Source organism: Centroberyx gerrardi, chromosome 24 (genome assembly GCF_048128805.1).
Source record: "Centroberyx gerrardi isolate f3 chromosome 24, fCenGer3.hap1.cur.20231027, whole genome shotgun sequence".
NCBI lineage: Eukaryota > Metazoa > Chordata > Actinopteri > Beryciformes > Berycidae > Centroberyx > Centroberyx gerrardi.
In genome coordinates, this window is record NC_136020.1 from 19,825,787 (window position 1) to 19,842,700 (window position 16,914).

The following is a 16,914-nucleotide window of genomic DNA, read 5'->3' on the forward strand; positions in this document are numbered from 1 at the left end:
CTCGTCAGATATTGGGTAAGATGACCAATGGGTCAAACTCACAAAAAGTTATTGTAGTAAAGGTGTAGTAAAATCTTGAATAAAATGAATGAACAAAATGATACAAAATCATAATCCGCTTTGCATGGTTCACAGAATAATTTTAGATAAAGCAAAGTGTCGACACACTCCTTCAACACAACTTTAATGTACAATGTCTCAAGCACAATAATGTTTTTGACCTGCTGAAGAGACATTTTGCTGGAAACATCGTCCATTATAGTTATATAGAAGTATAGAAGTATACAGGCTCTTTGAGATTTCCTTCGCTCAGCACCTACAAAGTGCCTTGTATGTTTTTCTTCTAGTTGTCACAAAATCATTTTCACATCTTCTTATCAACCCTTTTTCTGTCGGCACATAGAGTTCACTGCTAAAAAATCATAACAGATATACAGTCCAAACCACAGACAGTAAAACATAAGCCCTTCATGAATAACACACTCTATCACACACACTGTATAAAGGACAGGGCTCTGCAGACTTCAAATCCATTTAAAAAAACACCAAAAAAAACAGACAACAGCAGTGTTTCTCTCTGCCTCTCAGGGTCAGACGAGGTTTTCGGACGTCCCGTGGCCTATGGGCGGGAGGAAACCAAGTGTTTATAACTCACATCAACCACGGGAGCATAAATGAGCAGCGCTCACCCAGAGATGAATGGTTTTCCATATTTATGCTTTTGTTCCTCTCCAAGCTCTCGAGGCAAAACACAAACAACTGTTGGTCGACAGTCACACAAGGAAATGAACATTGTCTGCCTCTTACAGTTTGTCCCTTTGACATGGCGCTTGTGCCAGCAGAGGGGGGCTGACTTCACAGAGTATGAGGTGGACTGAGGCTAAAAATACCTGAAATGTTAATTTGCTGATGTAGAAGCCTTTGGACTGATTAAAGGAGCCATGTGTGGTATTTTAACAATAAATCATTACCACATTAATGTTGCAACATTAGAAAAATGACCATAAACAAGACCGTTGCCAAAATCAGCCTCTACACTGCATTTTACATTGTGTGCCACCGAGTTTGATTTGGTGGGAAATCTGATGGATTGTTTTACGGAACAAAACAGGCAGAAGGCCCTGTTCTTCCAGAGCAAACAAGTTTCTTGCAACGGCAGATGGTGGAAGGAGTGAAAGGCCGATGGAAAAATCACTTCCAACATTTTGATCCTCTTCAGAAAAAGAGAAAAACGCAGTGATGACAGGGAGGAGGAGGAGGAGGGGCAACAGGAAGCAACAGGGTTTTTGGGGAATGTGGTCTTAATTTTGAGAAACACTTGCACTGACAATACCACTGGTGTGAGATAGAGGCGACCAATCATTTCGACCATGACCTCCTTTGTTTATGGTAATTATACCAAGGTATCACCATTCATTTGATCATGATATACTGATGTTTAAAAATACACATAGCACCTTTAAGAATTGAATGAATTTGGCAGCTAGGGGGCGATGCATCAGTCCTCTCAGTCTGTCCATAGATATTGGCTCTTCTTTGCCCCTTCTTTGTGGACAAAACCTAGAAAATGCGTAATTTCTGAGTAGTGGTAGGGTTTGTTCCCTCATGGCCACTCGTTGCCACTTTCCAAATGTAATGAAACGTACAGTAGGGTCGGGTTCATTCCACTTGTAGACACCACAGCTTGACGTTCAAACTCTTCATTCTCTTGTTAGTTGGAAAGTCCATGGATTGCCTGTGAATGGAAGAAAACCAGTGGATATCTTCAAGGCTTTTAAATTTGACAGGGAACAGTTAACTCACTGATAGACTCTGTCCTCACCATATGTTGATTATCATACGTTTCAATCAGATCCTCTTCCTCAGTAAAAGGCGATGGCTCCTTACTGTCCTGCTGCAGAGAAAGCTGAACACAAAGAGAGGTTTTGAGAAAAAGTGTGCTATAGTGGCCCAAATGCTTTTATCGCCATCGTAATATTTGCAATCACTACTCAAGCCTTTACCCTTTCAATGATGGCATCCTGTGCATTTACATTAGCTGTTTCTAATTTGATGAAGAGGACGGCATCATGGACAGAGAGAAAGAGGAAGTCTCTCGTCACAGTTTCATCGAAGAAGGCAGCGGCTTCCATTTTCCGCACAATTTCATCTGCGGTATAAAATGACAGGCAGGTAAGGGTGAGACAGGGACAGAAAGCAGTGACAGTGAGAAAACAACAGCAGAATAGCAACATAACACTGATTATTAATAAACAAACAGTACCATCACAGCCTGCGATGTAAACGCTGACTCCAACGCGCAAGAACTCTTTGATGACCTGTTGAGAAATGGAGAAACTGTGGATTATTTCTAACTTTCTAACTTAAATCAGAACCCACTTTCCCTAAAACCTGGCTCGTCTACTTCTACTTTAGTTAGTGATTTCCTACGTTTCCCAGAATGCCTTTCAACAATCCCCAGAGAACGGGCCTGAACTTGTTGCATTCAGCTGTGGGTTGTAGCCTACATGTAGGTGGAGAGAGCGACAGCAATGGCGATAGTGGACCGATAGTTTTTCCTTTTGAGAATAAGTGAGAGTCACTCCGTACTCAAAACTCAATCTGTCTTGTGGCTGCATTGCATTCTGGTCTCTCTCCTGCTCCTGTGGGTGGAGAAACTGGTCTCTCTCCTCTTCTACGATGGATTTCTCCCTGTATGATTGTTGAACGTCTCTTGGTGCAAAATGGCGGCTCTAGAAAGAAGCCCTCGCTCTTTGATTCCGAGGGACTGACACCAAAACCTGACGTTTACCGCTGATGTTTTAGATCTCTGGAACATTTTATGCTATCAAACTCCATTGTAGCTGCTGGAAATATCTCAACATGACGTTACATTGTCTACATTTGGCCAATTTTCCATGGGAATGAAAACAAATACACCAAACAACAAAATGAGCGCAAGTGCAATTTCTCCAATGGCTGTTTTTTGGCTGTTAAAGTGTTTTAGGGTGGATTTTTCCTTTAAACTCACAAAGCCTGATAGCAGCAAACACACAAATAGCAACTCAGTAAAAGTAACACTAGAGTAAAGATTGCTGCTAGTATGCATGATGTACTGTAAGGCTGTTACAAAAGCAATAGAAGCAGAGCGAGTTGCATAGACCTGAACCCACCAGTCTCAGACTCTTGACAGCCACAACATCCAGGAAGGAAACAGCTGAGAAGTCCATAACGAGGCTGTGGATGCGGACCTTCGGCACCGTCACCCGGACAGGCAGCTCCGACGCCCAATCCACACGCACCTCCACCTCGTCGGAGGGCCGATCCTCTTCCTCGACCTGTCTGAAGTCCCGCCCACCGTCCCGCTCGCTTTCAAATCCTTTGTTCTCAACACCTAGAGCCGCCTCAGAGACGACTTCTCCTGTCTGCAGGATAAAACACACACACAGCCTGCACTGGAAAACACTGATGTGACAATTATTAGATTTCATACACACAAAGATGGAGTCAAATTACCTCTGTGGCCTTCAGTTTTCCTTTCTTTATGAGTTTGTGGATCTTTTTCAGAGCTTTGTTCCTCTTCTTGAACACTGTGACAGCATCAAAGCCCACCTGCAGGACAACAGTAGACACCAATGTAGCTCTAATGCCGTGAACATATGACCTGTGTAGCTCTGTAACATGTGACATAGCTGCAGTATGAGTATTTATAAAAGATGCAGAAGAAGTACACTCACTGTGGCTCTCAGTCGCTCTTTGAAGTAGTCAATGTTGGCAAAGTAGATGGGGGAATTGCACTTGAAAATCTTAACCCCGGGAATTTCTGCAATCTAATCGCTGGATCAATCAATACTTCACATTAATGTATCCAACCATCAGATGTAATTATGAGTTATGTTAAGAGAAAACGTCGTCTTACATTTTTGTAGTCTTTCACGTTCTTGTAAATGTTTGTGCCTGGTATGTTTCCAAGTGTGGAGCACGCAGGACTATGGATGGATGAAGGGAAACATTACTTTATTTCTCTACAGCAATCCTTAACTCACTTATCTCATCTGGCCCAAGAGAATAACACGAAGCTTCAGTAAGTTTAATGTTTTAATGTTCCATGATAAGACGTGGAAAAAATACCTCATGAAATCTTCAAGGTCGACTGCGCTGCTATTTTTAGAGAACAAAACTGAAGGCCTTCGAGCCTTTTATTTTACAGTGAACTTTGCAACATCACAGCGATAGAGTCTAATTTTATAGAGTCAGGACTCTTATCTTGCGATAGAAGAGCTTGACCATAAAATCCTATAATTAAATACATACTGTCTATCATGGGACTCATGTAATCAGTGGCTGCAATATGGATCAGGATTCAGTAAGAGGATGTATAGGAATAGAAACTGAGTGTTTGGAGAGCGGGTACAAAGGGTTATGAAGGACAGGTCACCTTGCTATTGGTTATACTACGGTGAAAGTCTTATTAGGGTTATGTGAATTTGGTAGTACCTTGGGTTGTGTAGCTTCCTGGCCACGATATAACCCCAAAATCTGTGATTCTCTGTTATCTGTTGCTCCGGTAGAGGAGATTGAAGAATTGTAAAACCGGATTTTGAGAATTGTAAACATAGAGGAGAGACTGAAATGTTATCACCTCTTCCTCCCTGACAAAACAAAAAAAAACGCATGATTTCTGCACAGTGGAAGGGTGTTCAGACTATATTATAAAAGGGGGGGAAAGATTGGGGAGGAAGAGGTGATCATCTTTCCTTTGGATGTCAACATGGTGGCTCGTCCCTTGTAGCCACTGGTAACCGCTCTCTAAACAGTCCAGGTCTGGCCTTTATTCCTTATTCATAATTTCTCATCTGATGTGAATTCAAAGGCAGTGAAAAATAGGTTGTCATCCGAAGAGGCAAAAAGAAAGACTCCAGAATGCTGTTTAGATTGTGGTACAATATAATAGATCCTCTGAAATCTTTTTTTACTCACAACTGAGTCCTGACCACAACAGTTCCCATCTCAAACAGCAGGCCGGCCAGCAGCCCGACGTCCAGCCCCAGCACCACTGAAGCCAGGCAGGTCGCCAGCCAGATGAACTGAGGAAACAACGCATTTCACCATCGGCTTTAAGTCACATGACATCCAACCAATGGCTATGTACTCCTTATGAATGAGAAACTGTCAAAACTATTTTACACCAGTGTAACAAGTGTTCCAGTGATAGAATTGGGAAACTTCATTGCCAAGATATGAAAACAGAAAGGATCGGCTTGAAGCGGGTTGGCCAAATACTTGGACAGACTGTCCTGTAACTGAAAGGTCACATGTTCGATCTCAACGGTTTTTGTTCTCAAGCCAAACAAGCAAATGACAAAGCAGTATTATTTCAATATTTTGTATCAGGATATATTACCTCTACATGTTGTTTCTAGATGTTTCTGTTGGATCTCTGCTCTAATTAGCTAGCTTACTCACCTCTATTTATTGTTTGTGTCAACTAACCACCATAAGCTGTACTAGAGATCTATTGATGCTATAATTCCTTAGTTGCTGAAGTCGATAAAAGTCATAAATTATTGCTATATTACTACATTATTTAACTCATCTTATTTCAATGCTGTGCGATTATTTCTGTATTTAGCGTGCAGTTAAGCACTCAGCATGCTCTTACACATTAAACATGGTTTGTGTGAAACTCACACAGTCGGCCCGGCTCTGCCTCCACAGTCGCGGCACTTCGGCCACCTGCAGGAACATTCCTTTCAGGTTAGCGATGACGATGGCTGCCAACACCGACTGTGGAGCCAACACACAACACAGGTCAGCTCGGCTCTGACTTCCAGTAACCCACATCTGACACAAGCACAAATACACCCATGTAAATGTCAGCGTGCACAAATGAATTAATATATGTGTGCAAGGGTCGAAGTAACTACATTTACTCACGTTACTGTACTTGAGTAGCTTTTTTTAGTTGTACTTTTTTGAGTATTAAGTCTGTAATTTGTCTTTTACTTGCATACATTTTTACTGAAGTATTGTACTTCGCTACATTTTAAATCACATCGATTACAGAGAACAGATTTTGTGTCTCGGCATCAGCAACAGAAACTGGACCGGCGTAAACTGACAAACTGTGGATCCATTCACAGTGAGAAGAGGAATCTGACTTTACTTTGTTTCTGCACTTTATTTTGTCATTTCTAATGTTTCCAGTTAAAATAATCTAGTTTGAACTCTGTCCTCTCTCCTTTTAGATTCACATGGAAATGAAAAGATCACAGCTGACAACGTTCTCTTTGCTAAAAAGTAACTCAGCAACTTTTACTCTGAATCACTTCACCTAAGTAGATTTATACACCAGCACGTTTACTTCTACTTAAGTCAAATTTCAGCAAGGTAACAGTACTACTACTACAGTCTACTTGAGAAGGATGTTTTAGTACTCTTTCACATACACATACACACACACACAACACATACACCCACACACACAACACATACACACACACACACAGAAGGACACTTTCCTCACTTTCTGCAGAGGCTCTAGCAGGTGTCCTAGTGCCACGATCACAATCATCACCATCACAGCAGAGATAACACCGGCTACCTGCAGGAACAACACACACACACACACACACACACACACACACACACACACACACACACACACACACACACACAGCAACCTGAGAACATGTGTCTGTGTTTGTGTGTGTGTGTCAGGCTTTGTTCGCTGGAGCTTTGTTTTCGATAACTCCTTATCAAAATGCTCACATCATAAAAATTAATAGGATACACCAATTCAGCCTCACTGTATCATTTTGATCAGTGTGTGTGTGTGTGTGTGTGTGTGTGTGACTACATACTCTTGCTGAGTACAAAGATCACTATCTGCCTGTGCATCACCTTGCACGTGAGTGTGTGTGTGTGTGTGTGTGTGTGTGTACCTGACTCCGCCCCCCTGTGCTCTCCTGTACAGCTGTCCTGGACAGAGCGGTGCTCGCCACGAAGCTGGAGAAGCAGCCGCAGAAAACATTACTGCAGCCAAACGCTATCAGCTCCTAAAACACATGAGAGGAAATACTGAGACATCTGCAGGAAATCAAACAGGCACATTTGAGTTTTGCTAAACATTTCTTGAAGGCAGAAATAATCTCATTGGTTGAGTTAAACCTCAGTGGGCGGAGCCAAAGAACCACGGTTTTTCAGAACGTAAGTTAGCTAACTGACAGTTTGAACGGCAAGGAAGGAACTCTGGACAAAATATAAGTAAAAACATAAATGGCAATGACTTCCTCTTTCAATAATTCATGACCATGGCATTCATGATGTTGGAAGCTCAGCAGCTAGCTAACTAGCTTACCAAGTTAGCTATAGGCTAGTATGGCTAGTTTGAACTTGAAGGTCAGCTAGGCTAACTAGCTAACCTAGATAACTTATGGATAGATTGTATTTTTTCAGTTAGTAGCAGAGCGCTAGGCTTCATAATATTAGCTTCCTCCTCTCTTCTTGTCTTTTTCATTGGGCTTCAGTCTAATGTTACTTAGCCAGAAAAACTGTGGTTCTTTAGCCCCGCCCACTGAGTTTAACTCAACCAATGAGATTACTTCTGCCTCCAGAGCAGCTCTGTCTCTGAGAAATGTTTGTTAAACTAAAACTACAATCTGCGTCAAACAGCTAGCTAAATCTCTGACACTAGCGTCTTGCCCATTTACACTGTCAAAGTGTTGACATTAGCGTTTTTAATGATAACCTTGAGATAGCAGGTTTATGTTTGAAAATATCCAGACTCTGCTTTGCATTTGCTGGAGTGCGGTAGGCCTGTTCACTGTAAATACAACCTAATTATAGAACATGAAGCAAACAAAGTGCAGCAGACAGAGATGAAGGGGATAGTGTTTTTGTACACATTAAATATGGCATCTAGCTGGCACTGCTGTCATGCCCAGTCAAACTGAGCACACATGCCCCCTAAAATATTTCATACCCTCCTTCTGAAAAATAACGATATAATAACTTTCATGGGGATATGATAAAAACATCACAGGGAAACTATAAGCCCTTATAGGAATATAATATAAACTCACCATTGAGTACCGTAGAAACACTTTAAGTCTCCAAAGGGATGTTATAGGAATATTATAGTAGTTTTAGTAGTTAATTTCACTATTTCTCAATGATTCTAATTGTGTCATAGATATGTCTTTAAAGTAATAATCTGCAACATTTTCATATAAACAAATGTCCATTTTGTTGCTTACAGACAGACAAAGTCAAAACTCAAACTGCATCAACAGAAAATCCAAGCTCCGCCCACACTGTTTGATTGACAGGTGATCTCTGGGAAGTGCAGTGCAGAAACACCACAGCAATGAGCGCTTAGTGACAAAGATGTCACCAAAATAAAACAAAAACAAATGACTTGCAGACTGCTACTTTAATTCCTTCCACAAGATAGTTGTACTTTAAACTGCAGCCTTTGCCAAGCTGGCAAGTCTCTTTCATATGTCGTTTTATGATCTGCTGCATGTTCTCTATTGATTTGGATTATGTGGTGAGCGTGCGCTGTAACATGCACACTGTATCTGGAATAATTCAGAAGAACAGTGACGGACCGCAGCGTTCCCTCAGTGTCACAGAGACCTGAGGGAGGTCGCATCGCGCCGCCGTCACTTTGTGTTTTCCGTGTTTCCCTCGCGTCACGGCGACACTCCCACAGCATGAGAGTTCCTACAGGGGAAGTGGCATTGATTGGACGGAAGTTTGATAAACGCACATGCTCAAACAAACACAGGCACACACACACACACACACACACACACACACACACACACACACACACACACATACACACATTCAAGTGTTTTTATACTTGAGATAACATTCTATTGACTTTTTTTTCACTCTTAACAGCCTTAACTCTCACTTTAACACAGTAATAATAACAGTGTCAAGATAACATGGTAATAACATGGTAATAATTCTACATAATTTTAATTTTAAAAACTTTTTAAAAGTCTTAAACCCCCAATCCAAATTTGATTGCACTTGATTTTAATTTTAATTTGACATGATATAGTTTTATGTTTCTGTTTTGTAAGTTTTTTCCTTTGTTGTATTATCTGTAACTTTATGTGTGTTTAATTGCTGCTGCTGGCTTGGCCTGAATCTTTACCTGGTTAAATAAAGGTTAAAATAAAAAAATAAAAACATGAATAATAAACCCTTTACTTAATGAAGAGTGAAGGAAACGGTGCTCACGTCACTGCCTTCCTACACTTCCTACACTTCCTACACTTGCAGGAGCATTTGGATCCTGCAAGCAAAAACATAAATGTATACCTGTTAACACACACACACACACACACACACACACACACACACCTGATTGCCATCGATGGTGTAGTCATGTTTTGCAGCGTAGACCTTAGCCACAGAAACAGCCACAGCGTATCCCACTACTGCTGTGGAGAAACTGGAGCCCATGATGTCCGACAGCAGCTCGGTGTTTGGAGGCTGAGCCGGAGAAAACCTGTCAAACAAACAAGAAATACACAGGATAAGTAAAGACTGTAAACACTTCTTATTGATAGTGATATGACTGATTTGATTGATTGATTCCTTTTAATTCAGTGTCATGCTGTCTAGATGCCAACATCTTACAGGACGCATCCATCTCATTCTAATTTGTGTCTAACAAACAAAAACCTATTCAACTTTGATACCACATAAACAGTGGAAATCTTGCAACTCCATTTTCATGTTTTAACTTAAATTGAAGGATTACATGCTCCTCTATTAGTTGAGAAGATTTTTTACCATCTTTGTGTTTGTGAGGCTTTTTCAAAACCAATTAGATGAACTCCAAAATGCATGGTCATCAAAGTAAAAGCTGTGTTTCCTAGTTCCTCAAAAGATGACATTTTGGAGATACAAGGTTTTACAGATAATGAAACACACAGCATCTTTTTCTGAAACACATCTAAGTCTCTCATAATCATTTAACCAAAAGAGACATAATATAGTATGTAAAAGATAATGGACATTTAATAAAAGGCAATATGTTGTTTAAGGGACAGTAAATAAAAAAAACAACACATTATATAAAGATAATACCACTTAAAATGAATTTAATTCCACCTAAATCACAGAACAGTCAGATTCTGTCCTCTTCTGTCAATCACACTACTGATTTTACTGCTGCCACTGTTCTGTAAAGATGCCGATGCTGAATGAGGCGTTGCCCTCATTCACCTTAACAATTTATTAATTTTTTGATCCCTTGCTTCACGCTCTCTTTGGTGACGTTATTATTATTTCTGGCAGCAACGCTACATTCTTCATTTTGACCATGCCTGCTGCATTACTTAGCGGCGGTGACAAAGAGAGCGGGTCAATAAAAATCCCAAGCGTCCTCGGCGGCAGGGGCAGGAAGCAGGAAGTGCTCTCACCCCCTGGGGATGCTGCGGACAATGCTGGCGCCACAGCGAGACTCCAGCTCCGCGGCGTAGGAGATCGCTGCCGCAACCGCCGTCTGAGGGAGGGGCGAGCACAAGAGAGACAGCCATACATACATGAGGAGTTACACTGATCCTTGATTGATTTATACAAACAACATACTATATATATATATCTAAAAACAGAGGTGCAGCTCTGGAGACATGAATGCACATTAAAGAGGCGATAAGTACGATTTTTACTGCCCCCTGGCACAAAATGACCAGAATATAGCGCTATATAAACTCACTTTCTGGCCCGTTTTGGAACAAAAACTTCCCACCAATAGGCATTTTAAGACTCTCCTAACTCTGCTCCCTTGTATTTTCAATTGCTCAGCATGGAGGACAGTGCTACGAGCGAGCGACCGGCGTCTCAAGATATTTCCGTTACGAAGGCTAAAAAGCCTTGTTCTCAAGCCAAAAATCCAAACGACAAAGCAGTATTATTACTACAGTATTTAGCATGGTGATATATCACCTCTTCACTAGATGTTTCTGTTGGATCTCTGCTCTAATTAGCTAGCTTACTTGTCTCTGTTGGAAAATGTGACTTCAGTGTTTTTTGTAAATTACAGGCCACCGTAGCTCAAAGGGACAGGAGAGTTCAATCATGTTGTTGTAGTTCCTACTGGTCACCAATAGAGGCCAATAAAGGTCATAGATTACTTAATGCCCCTTTAATATATTGATTATATCTCAATTCATAGTTTCTTATGGGAATAATGTTTTCCAAACAATTTTACACAACAGGCAAAGTCCAAGATATTCAAGAACAACAACATTTTTTTTGTCATCTGACTCCTTCAGCCATTTATGCCTAGAATTAGCATGGCTGAGTAGGAATGGTATTGATCAGATGATTGATTAGCATGTTCTAAAAAAACAGCCCAAAATGAATCCATTTTCTTCAAGAGTTTGAGAAAATCGAGATTGTTTATATAATATTATCAGCAAACCCTGTTAACTGTGTATGAACTGTGGATGTGAACAGAGACTGAAGAGACAGTATTGTTTCTTTGCCTTTGTGAAACATTCTAGGTATAATATTGAGTCAATACCCTGAACCCACATGACTGACTGCCGTATGTTTATATATTCTTCATTTCAGAAAATTCAAAATATTTATTGCTATTGTTTCCCTGCTGCCAAAACACTGACTGTGAGTTGCTTTCGGTTCCCTACCACGATCACTTCGATGGGGATCGGCACTGGGATCCTGTGCTGGAATTTGGTGTTGATCTCTTTGACCGCCATGACGATCAGGACGGTGAGCAGCCCGGCCAGCAGGTCGGCCATGTTGGCTCGTCGGATGTTGGTGAACACGTCAACCAGTGTCTAAACACAGAAGCAACCCGTAACAAAAACGCAGTAAACTTGAAGTGTATATTTAAAGTATACTTAAGTATACTTTTTAGTTTATAAAAATGTACTTGTATATTTTACGTTTCCGTTTATACCTGTATACTGTTAGTATACTTGAGGTTGAATCACACAAATACTTAACGTGTACTAAGGTATATTTGAACTTCTTGTGACTTAATTGGACCGCTTTTAAATTTATGAAAGTAATCCTATGCTAATCTCAGCGCCTTTTTCAAAAGTACAAAAAGTATTCAACAAGTCTAGTAGGTAGCATTAAAAGTACATGTAAGTAAGTAAACTTTATTCATATAGCGGCTTTCAAAACCAACCTTACATGGTTGTATAGGCTGTATAAAAGAAGAAAAAAATGGAAAAGACAACATAAAAATAAAATACAGAAAAACAAAAACAAAAGACACAAAAGACGAACAGACAGATCATTGCAAAGTAAAGTGTTTATGACAGAGATGGGTATAAATACCTTTAAAATAAAAGTCTCTTATAGTGTGTGTCCATAACAGTGTGACAGACTTACATAAACTATAGAGAAGAGTCCGCTGTGGTTGTTGGTGGGGACGGACAGGACGATCTTTAACTGGGACACCAGGACATGGAAGGCAGCGGCCGTGGTGAAGCCGCCCACCAGGGGGTCAGACAGGTAACGCACCAGGAAGCCCACCTGCAGCAATCCCATCAGCACCTGGGGGAACCGCCGGAAACACACACTTTGTTAACATGCTGCCCTGAAAAGCTAAAAGCCATAACTGAGTAAATAAGCGCAAGACTACTCAATTATCTGTGCTATATAAAGCTTGATTTAGATTTTTTTTTGACTGATTCACCTTCACAGCTGTGTTACCTGTAGCAGGCCGACCAGCACAGTCATAGTTGAAGCCACCATGACTCTCTGAGCCTCCATGGCATCCAGATCCACCGCCGCGCCTCCAGTCGCCGAACCGTTCACATCAACGGTTCCATTGGCAGGAAGCAGGAAGTGGTCATCAGGGGCGAGGGTCAAAACCACAGAGCCGACCATCAGACAGGTGACTGGAAACGGCCCTGAGGGGTGAAAACAGGCTTATAAGGCGTGGAAATATGATAGAAAAGCAAGTTGAGTCAGAAAACTTTGTGGCAAGGATTTGTTTGTTCAGGAAGCGGAAATAGGCAGGTGAAAACCGTCAGGATAACAATGTTCACCTATAGTCCTAATTAAAGGGGCAATAAATAAGGTATTTACTGCCCAATAGCACAAAATGACGATAATATATCTGCAGGATGTTGATAGGGTTGTTGATCAATACCAATGACTCAGCGATGACTTCACCAGGTGCTGAGATTTCTCTCTTTCAAAACTCACTTCCCTGCCGACACTCTGTGTTTTGTACTTCCCGCCTGTTGGAGCTTCAAGACCAACATGATCTAGTAAAAAGTTGTGAAATGAGCAGGAGCTCTGAAACACAGATTTACATGCCATGGACAGGAATTATGCGAAAATTACATTCCTCCACCAGAAACTGGATTCTGTGACAATAACACAAATTGGACACGACATTTTCAGCTAACGGTTGGGTAACGGTTAAGTTTAGGCAACTAAAACAACTTGGTTAAGATTAGGGAAAGGCTTTGGGTCATGGTTAAATAAGAAAAACTTTAGCTAAAAATTTGCCTCACAGTAGAAATTTCCTTCGTACAAGCTGAGAATTTCATTCCGATCGCCGACATTGAAGTCAAACTCACCCGCCCATCTACCACCTGACCACAACACCCTTACTTTCCACTGCACTACTTCACGTCGTGCCTCCTTCACGTAACGGCTTTGTTCTGGGAATACGGAATTGGAAAAATGGTTACGGAAAAATGTCGTTGCAATTCCTGCTGGTTGCCAATAGAGGTTGATAAATCCCCCATAATGCCCCTTTAACCTCCCCTATATATTCCTGTTCCAGTAGGTGCTGCATGTTGAAACCCTGAACTGAACCAGCAGACAAAAAACATATTAGAAACAAACTGATGAGGCTACAAAGACTCTTCTACAAAAAGCAGAACAATCACCAGGTGGTTTGTGGTTTATGTTGGACTTGTTGACTGGTTACTAGACAGGCGGACCTACCGACAGAGACGTGTCTGGAGGTTCCCAGGAAGAAGTAGGTGAGGATGGGGAAGAAGGCTGAGTAGAGTCCATAGACCGGAGGCACAGACACCAGCAGAGCGTAGGCCATGCCTGAGGGAGACAAGAGGAACACATGTGGGTTCCACCTTAATGTACCAGTAAGAACACTAAAACACCACTGGAGGAGTTTCGTTCCAAAATGAAATAAGTTAGAAAAAGGTTTTAAAAAAGTGAGGCGTCCTCGTACAAGATTGTCAAAAAGAGGATGGTAGGTAACTTAAAGGAGTACACCAAGTTTTTGTTAAGTGATGAGAACATAGACACCAAAATCATCCACGTGTCCCCGGTAGATAATTTGCTCCATGCTAACACTTTAGCATACGCTATGTTGAGTCATAGTAGGCAACTAGCATCATCTCAAAAGTGAGAAAATTAGAATAAGTAAAATTCCTACAAAATATGGCATTAAAATAACATATTGTTTTAAACTACCAGGGACTACTTTCTCTGTATCCATTGGAAGTGAAGGTGGTGGTGATGTGAGACTGTGTGCAGCTAAAAATCACTGAGCAACGGATGAACACGAGGTTTCTCACCTGAAATAGTTCCAAAAAATAAACCTGGGCTACATCAGCTGTATTGAATTAATGATATTTCATTCTCAATTTATACATTAACAGGCCATATAATAAAAACTACTAACAACTTTTTTATTACTGAAGGTCAGTCTTCTTAGTTTGGATAATGCTAGTCGCCTACTATCACTCAACATAGTGTATGCTAAAGAGTTAGCATGATCTACTGGGGACACATGGATGATTTTGGTATCTATGTTCTCATCACTTGACAGGTAAGTTGATCAACAGGCCAATCTCCCAAAAACATGGTGTCTTCTTACCACTTGTACAAACTGGATCATCTACAGCAGTGATTCTCAACCTTTTTCATATCAAGCACTCCTAATTTAGTCCACATGAGAGCCACGGACCCCCATTTGATGAGATTTTGTCTCTCAGACCCAAATCTGAGAATATTTTTATTGTTAGATATGATTTTGTCCAGAATTCCATGACTATCTGTATTGTAGGTAGAGAGATAACAGTGAAAATATGCTATAATAATGCTGAAGTTTAACAATTCATCAATTTGCCTTGGACCCCCTGGAACCCCCTCAAGGACCCCTGGTGGTCCCCGGACCCCACGTTGAGAACCACTGATCTACGGTATATCTTACTAAATGATACTAAACAATGAACATCAAGTAATGTTTTTACCCCAAAATGGATACATAGTGATTTGAAAATGCACATTTCAAATACCATCAGGAACACAATTTACATCTCATATATCATCCCCACCTGTTCCCCAGCTATTTAAAGTCAGTATACAGTAACAACAAAGTCTAATGTCCCACTTATCAGCCCCTGACCATCTGACACTTATGTCCTCTCTTTGTCCTGGATACATGACTGATGTACGAAACACACGAATGCCAGAGATTGCGTGGGATTTCATTACAAATCCACATGTAGATGGGCGGGGCTTCAAGAGGCACATGCAGAAAAACCTGAGTTATAGATCTGAGCATACAGTGAAAGATAATATTTTACCAGCATTTACAGATGACGCCACCTTTTACTGCATGATTGCTGAAGTACTGCAGTTCATAGAAACATAACTTCTACAGTTAGAGTGGTAATCCTCGAGTTACTGTGTTGTTTCTGCACTGCACTTCCCAGAGATCACCTGTCAATCAAACAGGTGGGCGGAGCTTGGATTTTCTGTCGATGCAGTTTGAGTTTCTCTTTTCTTTGTCTGTTCAGCCATGGTGGCTATCGCTGCTCATGCTAACTACCCAGTTCTTCTTCTTCTGTTTATTCCAAGCAAACCGGAAACATAAAACGCATCACTTCCTGTGCGCCACATGATTTTTCCATGTAATATTGGGTGTTTAGAACAGCTTTCATTTTTTTTAGAAAGCTTTCATAAACTGTCTATCAGTTGAATCACTATTTTGTTATATCAATCGGTGATAGAGAGTAGCAAAACAAACATTTATTTATATGAAAATGTCACCGATTGTCACTTTAAATAACACTACTTTAAATAAGTAGTAACATGGCAGCAGTAGTGGAATACACACCTTGTAAACTGCACACCAGACCAGTGCTGATGCCAGAGATGACATCACTGGGGAGCCATGCCCTGATTGGATATCTGGGGAGCCAATCAATGACAGGAAACACTCCCTTCAGCATCCTCAGGATCTGCCTACCAGAACAGCTGCAGGGTGAAAAAAAGATGATAAGAGTTTGGAAATGTAATATATAGATCAACCATCACCTACCGTATACACATACACACACACACACACACACACACACACACACACACACACACCAAACGGACCTCCCACACATTCGACTGAGCTTTTCCCTGAAGGTCTTCTCCTCTCTGATCTGCCGTTCATTGTCTTCCTCGAACATGTGGTTGGAGTAGATGGGTCTGGAGACGCAGTATTGATTCTCTGGAGGGTCTGGATCCATTGCTGCCTGCCTGCTGATGGAAAACATGAACATTATACACACTATTTTATTTAACCTTTATTTATCAGGGGAAGGCTTGTTGACATTCCCTTTTTCCCACGACACAGCCGAGGGCATCACAAGGCAAATTCAGGTCAGTCAGTCAGTCAGGTAACGCTTAGTGAGATGTCGGTTTGTGAGATGGCCTCTAGAGGGCGTCTCTGACTAAGAGGTGGCCTCTCTCCTATGGGCTAAATGCCACATTCAGTCCCATACACTGATAATGCCATATTGGATCCCACACAGAGCCACACTCTTCACTGTCAATTTACAGACACAGATTATGTTGGTGGAATAGGTAATTTAACCGATAAATGTGTCGCGCTGGCTGAGCATCGCTCCCACACCGAGCCTCACTCTCTGACATTAATTTACATACATC

The 16,914-nt window shown here is 41.2% G+C and overlaps 1 protein-coding gene across 1 annotated transcript; it reads right to left on the reverse strand.

The window, feature by feature from the left end:
• Window positions 1-1,711: 1,711 nt before the first annotated feature.
• slc26a4 (solute carrier family 26 member 4) lies at window positions 1,712-16,493 on the reverse strand. Its single transcript, XM_071896718.2, has 20 exons — window positions 16,357-16,493; window positions 16,091-16,230; window positions 13,948-14,058; window positions 12,697-12,896; window positions 12,373-12,537; window positions 11,658-11,810; window positions 10,428-10,510; window positions 9,361-9,508; window positions 6,924-7,037; window positions 6,506-6,583; window positions 5,671-5,766; window positions 4,960-5,066; window positions 3,899-3,968; window positions 3,717-3,809; window positions 3,496-3,591; window positions 3,153-3,404; window positions 2,264-2,318; window positions 2,004-2,164; window positions 1,823-1,906; window positions 1,712-1,735 (listed from the first exon to the last, which is right to left on the reverse strand). Exons 1-20 carry the CDS (start codon window positions 16,491-16,493, stop codon window positions 1,712-1,714), a joined length of 2,367 nt encoding a protein of 788 aa, XP_071752819.2.
• Window positions 16,494-16,914: the final 421 nt, after the last annotated feature.

Coding starts and splice junctions, on each gene's coding strand:
- slc26a4 (XM_071896718.2), bottom strand. CDS start 16,493: ATGGATCCAGACCCTCCAGAGAATCAATACTGCGTCTCCAGACCCATC. Junction 12,538..12,696: donor TGCTGGTCGGCCTGCTACAG/GTAACACAGCTG, acceptor CGGTTCCCCCAG/GTGCTGATGGGATTGCTGCA. Junction 1,736..1,822: donor CGTATGATAATCAACATATG/GTGAGGACAGAG, acceptor TTCCATTCACAG/GCAATCCATGGACTTTCCAA.